At 40.9% G+C, this 12188-nt stretch overlaps 1 protein-coding gene across 1 annotated transcript in view; it reads right to left on the bottom strand.

The window, feature by feature from the left end:
- LOC140725998 (E3 ubiquitin-protein ligase HERC2-like) overlaps positions 1-12188 on the bottom strand; it is a 169156-nt gene that overhangs the window by 67832 nt on the left and 89136 nt on the right. The window contains exons 29-31 of the mRNA XM_073041899.1: positions 11435-11631; positions 4711-4945; positions 908-1064 (exon numbers count right to left, since the gene is read on the bottom strand). Coding sequence (XP_072898000.1) covers positions 908-1064; positions 4711-4945; positions 11435-11631 — 589 coding nt within the window. The remainder of the gene's footprint in view (positions 1-907; positions 1065-4710; positions 4946-11434; positions 11632-12188) is intronic.

Genomic DNA, 12188 nt, shown 5'->3' with positions numbered 1-12188 from the left:
TATCTCGGTGAGAGCACCACGAGTAGAAAACACTCTAAAAAAGAGGCTACTTTCGAGACTTCGACTGAAGTGTTTCAACAAATGTCAGAGAGACTCGAAAAATTGGATAAACTGGATGACTTGGAATCCAAGTTTGACTTGTTACAGAAGGACTTGAATAGATTGAACAGGCAAAGAAGTGGCAGGTGGAATGCAGTGCATGGAAATGTATGATCATGCACATTGGTAGAAGGAATAAAGGTGTAGACAATTTTCATTACGGGGAGCAAATTCAGAAATCAGAGGTGCAAAGGGATTGGAGTATTGTGAGCAGCTGTGGGCCCTTTATTGAAGAAATGATATGCTGGCTTTGGAGAGGGTTCAGAGGAAGATTATGAGAATGATCCCAGGGAAGGAAGGGTTGATAGATGAGGAGCAGTTGATCACTCTGGGCCTGTAACCACTGGAGATTAGAAGGATGGTGGGCATCTCATAGAAACCCAGTGAATATGAAAGGTCTGGATATAGTAGACATGGAGAGGATATTTCCTATAGTGGGAGAGTCTAGGACCAGAGGGCATAGCCTCAGAATAAAAGGACATCCCTTTTGAACACAGATGAGGAGTAATTTCTTTAGCCAGACAGTGGTGAATCTGTGGAATTCATTGTTACAGATGGTTGTGGAGGTCAATATAACGCAGAGGTTGAGTTTATTGACTAATTGACTAATAAGGTGTCAAATGTGACAGGGAAAAGGCAGGAGAATTGACTTTGAAAAGGAATAATAAGTCAGCCATGATCGAATGGAAGAGCGTACTCGTGAGACCAAATGGTCCAATTCTGCTCCTATGTCTTCTGGTCTAACAAAGTAGTCTAGAACTAAACAAAAACATTAAATTTGTTCAAACTTGAAAAAAGCAATTCTTACTCTGGCTTCGCAATGGAGATTACTCTTTGCCTATCTGCAGATTTCTTTGATTGGACTTCACTGTGAAAAACAATTCCTGTTTCAGAAAGAAACAAAATATGCGATGTCCCACAATCCGCAAAGTGTATTTTCTTTTTCTTGAAGCCATCAAGTTTCCCTGCATTGGATGAAAACAAATTATTAATGCTTATCTACCTCCTCCAAGATTCTACCATTCACACACTGGAGCAATTTAGAGTGGCCAATTTGCCCATGAACATATGACATAAAACACAAGTTCAAGTTTCATCAGCATAGTGAAAGTCTGTACAGCCCCATGAACCGATAAGCATCATCCCATGGTTTTGAACTGGATAGACATTGAGCTAGTGGATACACTGGTTATCATTTTCCAAAATTCCACAGATTCTGGAAAAATTCCCACAGATCAGGAGGCAACAAAACTATTTATCAAAGGAGGGAAGGACAAAATGGGGCAATTAGAACCAGTAAGTCTGATGTTTTTAATAGGGAAAATGATGGGATCCATTATTAATAAGGCAGAAAATTGCACAAAGAAAATAAAAATAGCATCAGGCAGTGTCAACATTGATTTATGAAAGGGTAATCATGTTTGGCAAATCTATTATTACTTTTAGAGGTAGTAGCTAGAACTGATCATGCATGACCAATGGATGTGGTCCATTTGACGTGTGTTAAGGTGACAGACAAGAGATTATTAAAACAAGTTTGTGTATGGTATTGGGTGCCATGTACTGGCAAGGACTGCGGAGTATTTAACTGATGGAAAACAGAAACAGAAATTCATGGGTCAGTTTATTGAGAGGTTTACCAGGATGCTGCCCAGATTAGAGGTTGTCAGCTCTAAGTAGAGATTGGACAAACTTGAATTGCTTTCTCTGGATTTGATGCAAACTGAGGGAAACCTGATTAAAAGTATATAAAATTACGAGAGGCATTGATGGGGTAGACAGTGAGAGTCAGGGTAGAAATGGCAAATACTAGAGAACGTGCATTTGAAACAAGAGGAGAAAAGGTTTAAGGGAGATAGGCAGAGCACGCTGCTTTTACACAAAGGGTGGATAGTGGGTACCTACAGTGGCCTGCCAGAGTTAGTAATGGAAGCAGATGTGATAGTACTGTTTTAAAAATAACACACAGGCCTTTAGATAGCCACATGAAAATGCAGAGAATGTTGCAACAGGCAGAGGAGATTTAATTCCATTTGGCATCATAGCCAACACAGACATGAGGGCTGCAAGTCTTGTTCCTGTGCTGCACAGTTTTATCTTCAACTTTATTGAAGTTTGTTTCTAATGGAGTACACAGGTACTGATTCTAGGACCACAGTGGTTCCTGATCTACATCAATGGTTTGAATGCTAACAAATCTAGCTGCGGGATCTGGACTAGCTGGGAAAAAGGGCTGAAAAATGGCAGATGGAACTTAATGCCGGGGGTGTTGCACTTCGGGAGAACAAATCACAGTAGGATTGTCATGTTGAAGTTGTGTAAGATGTTGGTCTGATTTGAGAATTGTGTGCCGTTCTAGTCACCTATCTACAGGAAAGATATCAGTAAGATTGAAGAAGTACAGAGAAAACTTACAAGAATGTTGCTGGCACGTGAGGGCTTGATTATAGGGAAAGGTTGAGTAATTTAGGACTTTATTCCTTGGAGTATAGAAGAACAAGGCAAGACTTGATAGAGGTACCCTATATAAAATTATGAGTAGTATAGACAGGCTAATTGCAAGCAGGCTTTTTTTCTACCTGTGTATTTAAGGTAATATTTGAATAATCTTGTAAATATATTGTTTGATTAAACATTCCTTCCTGTTTACATAATTCATTACGGGTTATATGTAAAAGTACATGAATGACATACGTCACTTCATCACTTCATAGATGCGCACCTCACTTAAAGAAACAAAGCATACCCATTCTCCTGTCTCCTTTTTTTTTTCTTTCAGTTAGTTTTATGTTTTAGAGTTACAGAACATAACAGAGGTGGGGAGGAGTTTTAACCAAACCCAGGATGACCACCTACCTGCTGAAGTGCAGCGAGACGTTCGGGTTAAAAAAACAGGTAGGACACATACAAAGGGTACGATAGATTGACAAAAATAAACGGACTACACACGGAGGAGAAAAATATAAAAAGTTTCAAAAGGAGAATGCATTTGATGGAAAATCTGATCATGATGAGAGTGACACAGGACTGGGAAGCCTTGATTTTTACAAGGTAAGATTAACAGGAGACAAGCAATATGGCTTACACCAGAAGGACAGAACAAATTAATTAAAATGGAATTGGACCCTGACTCAGCTGTTTCAGTCATTCTTCGAAATGAGTTTAAATGACATTTCAAAGATACTGAGCTGAAGCCCACATATATCCAAGTAAGAACCTATACTGGAGAATAGATAACACCTGTGAAAATGACATTCTGAACAGTGAAATACAGCAACAAGCCACATTGGACTTGTATGTGGTTAAAACATTAGGGCCAGCATTGTGGGAGCTCGTGAGTAGCTGAGAGGACTACAACATGTGTGTAGAAGGTTGAGGGGGGACTTGATAGAGATATTTAAAACTATGAGGGTGATAGATAGAGTTGACGTGGATAGGCTTTTTCCTTTGAGAGTAGGGGAGATTCGAACAAGAGGACATGAGTTGAGAGTTAAGGGGCAAAAGTTTAGGGGTAACACGAGGGGGAACTTCTTTACTCAGAGAGTGGTAGCTGTGTGGAACGAGCTTCTAGTAGAAGTGGTAGAGGCAGGTTCGATTTTGTCATATAAAGAAAAATTGGATAGGTATATGGACAGGAAAGGAATGGAGGGTTATGTGCTGAGTGCAGGTAGATGGGACTAGGTGAGAGTAAGCGTTCGGCACGGACTGGAAGGGCCGAGATGGCCTGTTTCCGTGCTGTAATTGTTATATGGTTATAATGTGTCGCTCAGTTAAACAGTAGTTTGTATTTTTATACATTTTTAACTATTTCCATGAAACATCGGCGATTTGGGGCAGCCAGTTAATTAGGTCAAAATGTACTTGTCCCGAAGTGGCGCAGTGAAGCGGAATCCACCAGAGTTCCTGCCAAATAATATAGATGCTGCCTGGCCTGCTGCGTTCCACCAGCATTTTGTGCGTGTTGCTATAATATCCCGTTCCCCGATTGCCAGCCTCAGTAACGGGCTATCCAAAGGCGGAGACCCTGCTTGACGCTTTATCTGACACGTCATTACTTTCGTCTTCAGAACCCAAAACAGCGCCAGTGTCATTGTGAGACAGAAGCAAAACCGAAACCAACCAAAGTCAAAACCCGATTAATGTCCCCAGGCGCTGCGCTGCGTTCACAACACTCTTCCTAATCGTAACTGATATTTAGCTAACGCGAATGAAAGCCACGCTTTTAAAAGGTTTAAAACAAAAACAGAATGCCGGTGGAAGGAACTTCACAGGCATCTGTGTAACATCACCCGCGGATTCTAAAAGTGCAAACTAGCGTTTGGGGTCGGGACCCAAATCCACTTTAGGGTTAGGGTACTGACAACTAAACCTTTGCAGCGTAATGTTATTTTTGTTCCAGTCCTAACGTTTAATATCTCTCGTGTCTTCATACTTAAAATTTGGCACCTTTTGCCCGAAGTCTAACGTCCATAATCCCAAGATATTTATCAAGTGCACAGTTTGCTGTCAACCCTACAAACTTGGATGACATTACAGGAAGTCTCAATGCATCGCATGTCTCAGTTCCTGCTGTCTATTACAGCCCAGATGTTATTATCGCGCTTTCCTTACCAGGTCGCGCTTTCCCTCCGGCGACTTTCTTATAAACTCTTCCGTCCCTCAGTACAAAGATGGTGAAGTTATCCCGGCTGCAGATGTGTTGGATGTGTTCGCTGTTGAGAACGTCCTCGAACTCGGAGCAAACTTCAGGTTGCGAGCCCGACTCCCAGCGGTACAACATGACGTCCTGCTCTCCACTGCTTTCTCCCTTCAAATGAAAAGACGCCAAGAAGTGACGAGAATCACTTCAAATCCATGAGTCAAATTTATAAAGGATTGTCATTTTAGGAAAGCGCCGCCCTCTAGCTCCGCCTCTAAACTGCAGCCGCCAACCAACGGAGTTGAGAAGATTCAGAGACGGGGGAAGTCCCTCTCCGACTGTTTAATTCGTGATCTGTAGCCCGATCTGAGCAAGAATCATGTTTTAATAAAAGTTAAAATTATGTGGTGGTTTTTTTCCCCTCAATTAACGAACACGTATCAGTCTTACAGCGAAAAGCAACAAAAACTGCAGGAGGAAATCGAGAATCCAGTTTACCCCACAGATGCTGCCTGACACGCTGTGTTCAGCCGGCGGTTTTAGTTTGCTCCGTGTTCCAGCCTCTGTAGGGTCTTGTGCCTCCATTTTACAAGGGAAGCTATTTACTGAATGTGAAAAATGGTTCCATTCCCTTCAGGGCATATCAGGAAAGATATTTGCAGACTAACTTTTAAGCTCAGCTCTGTCAAACAAGGGCAACATCTGCTGTAAAATCATAAGACATAGGAGCAGATTAGGCCATTCATCCAATTGAGTCTGCTCCATAATTTGATCACGGTTGATTCATTTCCCCTCTTAACCCATTCTCCTGGCTTCTCCCCATAACCTTTGACACCCAAACTAATCAAGAACCTATCAAACTTCACTTTAAATAAACACACTTACTTGGCCTCCATTTCTATCTGTGACCATGAATTTCACAGACTCGCTACTGTCTAGCTGAAGAAATTCCACCTCATCTCTGTTCTAAATGGACACCCTTCTATTCTGAGGCTTTGCCCTCTGGTCCTCCACACTCTCGCCATAAGAAACATTATCTCCATGTCCACTCTATTCAAGCTGTTCAATATTCGATAATTTTCCATGTAATCCCCCTTCATTCTTCGGAACTCCAGCGAGTACAGGCTCAAACCCTTCAAATGTTCCTCATAGGTTAACCCTTTCAATCCTGGGATCATTCTTGTCAACTTCCTCTTGACCTTCTCCCATGCTAGCAAATCGTTTATTAAATATGGGGTCCAAAATTGCTCTCAATGTTCCAAATGTGGTCTGACCAGTACCTTAAAAAGGCCACAGCATTACATCCTGGCTTTTATACTCTAATACTCTCAAAATGAATGCTAACACTGCATTTGCCTTCCTTACCACCAACTCAGCCTGTGAGTTATCTTAGAGGGAATCCTGCACTACATTTAACAGTTTAGGTTAAAGGGAAGGAGCCAATGGAATACACAGTCTATGGGAAACTTCACATTTCCATTTGTGAGCAATGGCTTTTGGCTGAATGATTCATAAGACAATAAGACATACAATAAGAGTTAGGCATTCAGCCCATTGAGTCTGTACTTTAATAAGTTATGGCTCTTCTGGGCACCACTTCAGGATTGAAGGACATCCATTTATAAAAGAGATGCAGAGAAATTACTTCAGTCAGAGGGTGGTAAATCTGTGGAATTTGTTGCCACGAGCAACTGTGGAGGCTAAGTCATTGGGTGCATTTAAGGCAGAGATACAGAGGTTCTTAATTAGCCAGGGCATCAAAGGCATGGGGAGAAGGCAGGGGAGTAGGGGTGACTGGCAGAATTGGATCCGTCCATGATTGAATAGCAGAACAGAATTGATGGGCCAGATGGCCTACTTCGGCTCCTGTATCTTATGGTTTTATGATTGACTAACCTCTGATTTCCTAAAGTCCATGGCAATTGGTATACCACCTGAGAAGGTTAAAGATTTGCTGTCTCTCCATAATATACACTTTCATGCAATGAGGGGTTCCTTAGAAACCTTGCCCCTTCATTAACTGCACCATTCCTGGATTTTACTGTCATTTCCCTCTTCGCAAAACGTTGGACTTGAGTTTGGGGCCAAAGGTTCAATGCAATTTTCTCCTCTCCTGATAGTGTACAGTCGTCCAAGAGGGTCACGGCCTTGTCGTGGTTTGAAGGCTGCGTGCCTCAATGACCCGGAGAGCTTTGCTGGCTAGAGTTGGGGCCTTATGCTTCAAGTTACCCATGCCAAACAGGTCAAAGGGTAGAGGCCAAACTAAGAGTGATCCACCAGACTGCCAGGTTCTGGGGTTCATCTCAGGTCTAATAAACCTAACAGGTCAAGCATCTGTTACAGAAGCAGCAACGAAGAATCCTTCTACATCTGTGCACAACAGTACGACCAAGGTCAGAGAGAGAGATAGAGGACTTTCATTGCCACCCTAAGTGCCTGTGGTGTAACAGGCAGTGAGTAAAGAAGTTACATTGTACAATGACTGCATCTTTTGGCACAGTTAAATGTGGAAATATTACTGATTCTCCACTTCAATGCATAAATTATGACCATCCCTTTAAGTGTAGTAGTAGTAGTCTGATCACTGGAGTCTAGTATGATCTTCTCCTAAAGGGTTGTCTATTGGTGGGACTTCAGGTGGCTAAAGAGGCTGATCTGTGATCCACATACCCAGGATGCTAGGATGTATTCCCTAATGGAGAATGCCTGTGTGTGACTTAGCTGAACGTGGGGTGGCTGATGCATGGGCAGCCACTATATGGTCTTTGACAATCGGGGATAGGGTCCAGCAATCTTCCCTCTAATTTGTAATGAACAGCGTGTGCAAAAATCATGTGCTGTGCAATTTTTTTTGCCCAGTGACAACATGCGCACACTGAACAGTTTCTTCAATAATAACAGTATAAGCCAGTTCTGATGTCTGCAGATGTATCATTGCAAACTCCATGTTGTCAACACCATCCACATTAGAAACCGTAAAAGGAAATGTGATTATGTGCGATCATGAAATATACCTAACATGCCAATGAGGTGGGGGTGACAAACTTTTATGAGCATTTTAAATTCTTTTGTGCACCAGTAGCAAAAGATGTGTGCGTGCACACACCTTACAGGGAACATTGGGGTAGGGATAACTCACTGCTGCAGCCTTCCTCTTCCTTTAGTGCTGTTGTGACGTGTCATTATCTTCTGTCACTTTTTGGGTTTTGGTTGGATTGCTGTTTGTCTGGAATCTTCCCCTTAACCTTACTGTCATGTGTGACCCTACCAGGAGCAAAGCACCTGATGCTAAAATCATGATGGCACCACTCTTGAGATCTCCGGAACTCACAAGCCTCTCCATGATGAGGTGGCAATCCTCTCAGAAGTCTGTTAAGTGCAATAGTGCAGGACTTATGGTAAACAAATATTTTCCTTACATCCTGAATTGTTAGTTTTGCAGTGCAATGATCATCGTTGAAAAGGTGGTGCTGAGCCACCTCCATGGGTTACTGCATTCTTCTAGTGAAGGCAGGATGAGTCCAAGGGAATTCGAGGATTCAGTTTGATGAAGACCGACTATGTAAGTGTCCTGCAGAGCAACAAGTTTGGGTGCCCCCCTTGCACCTGCTGCCTTGGTCCTTCTTGGTGTCACAGGTCTTGAAGGTGCTAGCAGACTATCCTAGCCAGGGGAATCATTTTGTACATGGCACCACTCTTAGCCAGCAGTGAAGGTTGCAAATGTTTAGGGTGATCGATGGAGTGACAACCAAACAGACTGGATGGTATCAAGCTTCTAGAGTGGCTGTTGGAGCTGCCTTACCTGAGCAAGTGGCAATCCACTGCAGAGATGGTGGCAGGGCATAATTCACCAGCATCTGACCTGCTTTTGTGGCCACACCATTCACGTGAGTGGTTTAGTTAGGAATCTAGTTAATGGTGATTACCAGCATGTTGATAGTGTGTTTCAAGAGATGGTACTACTATTGATGGTCAAGGTGTGTACTTACCCAGTTATGTGTTAACAGTGCTATATTTTTTTTTCTACATGTACATTAATGAACCGATTGTGTTTTTCTGACAGTCTGCTTTTTATCACCATCATGCTGAGATTATTTTTAAAAATATACTGTATACACAAATAGAGTTTAATTTAATTTATATTCTCAGTTTTAATGCTGGGTATCAAATTCACATCACTGAATAATAATCCAAGCCTGTTGATAATTTTGTATGCATTGACAATTTAACCATTACATTATTAATCCCGCACACCATTCTCGTTGTAATTCAGAAGTATTATCACTTGAACTCCCTGTAAATTAACCTTTTTCACTATGGAATATAAAGTCATTTTCTCTAATCTGTAATGATCAAACAAGTTCTCAGCAATAACACAATTGTAGATTTTCACAACATGCTTCACATATTACATCAACAAACTCAAAAATCTCAAAAAATTCCCCCAGGCCGTAAGACTACTGAGCTCCCTGCCATCACCCAGGTCTCATCACGTATGAAGCGCAGGCAGCGTTTACTGTTTACTCTTTAGCTTGCATCATATATTGGCGGAGGGGTAGATCACGTTGAGGAAACAGGTAGGCTGGAGAAGGACAGATTAGGAGAATGGGTAAGAAAGTGGCAAATGAAATACAGAGAACTCCTATGATCTGTGATGTGTTCTCTGAAAGCAGGGTCAACAGTAATTTACAAAAAGGTTTAAGTTGCATACTCAAAAAAAAATTACCTCGCTATTGGAATGAGCAGATAAGTATAACACAACTGATACACACACAGCAAGCTGAACAGCCTCCCTCTGCACTGTAAAATTCTGTGGATGTAAGAACACTGCTAGTTTCAGGAATTGTAAACAAAGTAGGTTACTGCTGATTGATAAATTTTAAGAGTGAGAGAGCTATGTATTGATTTCATTAAAATGTAGTGTTTCCTCTTGATATGTGATATGTTCTGTTTAAGTTCCCTTTCTGATTCCACTGTTTTTGTTTTATCTTTCAGATTCACTTTCAGTTTCCCTTCCTCATTCTGACAGAACTCCAATAATGATGTTTCTCTGGAAATGTAAACCAAGCTGTGACACTGCAAAGGAAATGAGTCATGGAAATGGTACAGTGCCACACGCTTGCTTCTGGGTCAGAAGGTCGTGGGTTCAAATCCCGAATGAGCTCAAATTAGGCTGCCACTTTATTGTGGTGCAGAAGGCTTGCTTCACTGCTAGAATGGCTATCTTTTGGAATGAGGTACATGGAGATCCTACCTGCCTCCACAAGGCAGCACAAAAGATCACATTACTTTGAAGTAGAGAGACCACACTGGAATGCTGGACTATGCACATCACCATAAAAACAAATTAAGTCATTATTGTACAGTCTGCTTATCTATTAATATTTGACAGATTGATATCTTAATGGAATCTGAGATTCTCTTTAACTGCTCAGCCAGTCTGAGCTCTTGCTACGTGACGACCAAGTGCAATAGAAAGGCGAAAACTTACAGTAAAGAAATAAACCATAAAGTGCTATATCCCACTCCCTTAAACTTGGAGCTTTTAATTAATTTTCTCAAGTCTTTAAAAAAAGATTACCAACCTGAAATAGTAACTGTTTCTCTCACCATGCATGCTGTCTGGCCTATGAATTATTTACAGCATTTTGAATTCTTATACTGGTGATTGCTATTATTTCTTTATTAAGAGTCCCTCTCTGTGGATTGGCAGGTCTCAGTAGCATAGAGATCTCTGGAATCTCCAGCTGAATATTCGAAGGCAAGGCAGTACCTCAATTTCTTTATTACATAAATGCAATGGTTTTCAACCAGATCTTCAAGAGATGGTGCATCAGAAAGGCTGCATCCACCACTAAGGACCCTCAGCATCTGGGAAATACTCTCTTCTAAATACTACTACTAGGTAGGAGGTACAGGGGCCTGGAAATCATAGTCAATGATTCAGAAACAGCTTCTTCCTTCTGCCATCAGATTACTGATCAGTACATCAATCCATGACCACCACTTCATCATTTCTTCCTTTTGCTCAATTTAGCTTTATAATTTATTATAATTCTATGCCTCTGCGCTGTAAACCTCCCACAAAAGAACAAATTTCACGTAATTTTATTTAGTCTGTGGTAATTCTGATTTATATCTCGATGTTACGCTAATAGGTAAATTGGCTACAGTAGCTTACTGTATGTTAATGACATAAAGAGTCAATGGAGTGACCATGTGTGAGAGAGGATAAGCTCTAGGGGTACAGGGAAATGAGAGGGATAATCGGACAAATGGAATTGTCTTCAGTGTCCAGCCACAGACACGATGGACCAAATATCTTCATACTGTATTGTTACGGATCGGAGACAGAGGAAACTTCACATTAATTTCAAATTATTTTCCATTGAAACACAAGTTTGCAAAAAGAATACAAAATCTTCATCTTTTTTCATCATAATTTTTCACCCAGCTGATTATTTATTTATTTGTTTGTTTGTTTGTTTGTTTTTTTTTTACACATCCAAAAAATGAACTGGAAAAAACAGGGAGGATGTCAGGAAGTTCAGCTGCATCTATAATGTTGGAGAGCTGAATAAAATTTTTGACAATTAACCTGTTTCACCTGGAAACAAGGATGACTTGCTTTAGTTTATCCAGGCCAGGTCCATCTGTTTCATTAAAAGGTGAAAGCTCCTTTGCTGATGAGCTTCATGCTCTTCGAAATGTATTGATTGCTGCCACCAGTTTTGTTCGAAGAGATTCTGAACTGGTGTACTCTGGAAGACGCAGGATGTTAAAACAATTCATTGCCTCTGGATAATCATTTTCAGTCAACTCACATGAGGAAATAATTATCTTTATGTACTGCAGTCCCATCACTAGAATTTGACGATATCCTGTGACAAATGCTGAAAAAGGTACATGTAAAAGTTTGTTGCATGATCTGAAAAATTGTATTCCACTTGTGAGCCTTCTATCAAGGCAGTATTTGAAAATAGCAGGCAAGAAATTAAAAAAACAAAATGGCTGCCACATCACAATCAAAGATTTGTCCTACTCCTCGATTCCTTCCTCAATGCAATATTTTTTCTACTTCCAAGTGTTTAGGGATTTCCTTTAATATCTTTTTCCACTCTCCTATCTGGAGGTGAATTCTGAATTGTGATGCTATTTTTTTTAAACTCATGCACCTTCAGCTTCTTCAGCCAAGCACTTTCTGACTATCTTGTTATCATATTCTGAAAGTATTTACTCATTTTCCCTATCCAAACACTTCATGATTTTATAGAAACATAGAAATGGAAAGCCTACAGCACCATACAGGCCTTCCGGCCCACAAAGTTGTGCCGAACATGTCCTTACCTTAGAAATTACTAGGCTTACTATAGCCCTCAATTTTACTAAACTCCATGTACCTATCTAAAAGTCTCTTAAAAGACCCTATCTCAATCAGACCCTTTATCTC

The sequence above is a fragment of the Hemitrygon akajei genome, chromosome 4 (assembly GCF_048418815.1).
Source record: "Hemitrygon akajei chromosome 4, sHemAka1.3, whole genome shotgun sequence".
Classification (NCBI taxonomy): Eukaryota; Metazoa; Chordata; class Chondrichthyes; order Myliobatiformes; family Dasyatidae; genus Hemitrygon; species Hemitrygon akajei.
Note: the sequence above shows the minus strand (reverse complement) of the source record. Positions and strands in the feature narration are given on the sequence as shown.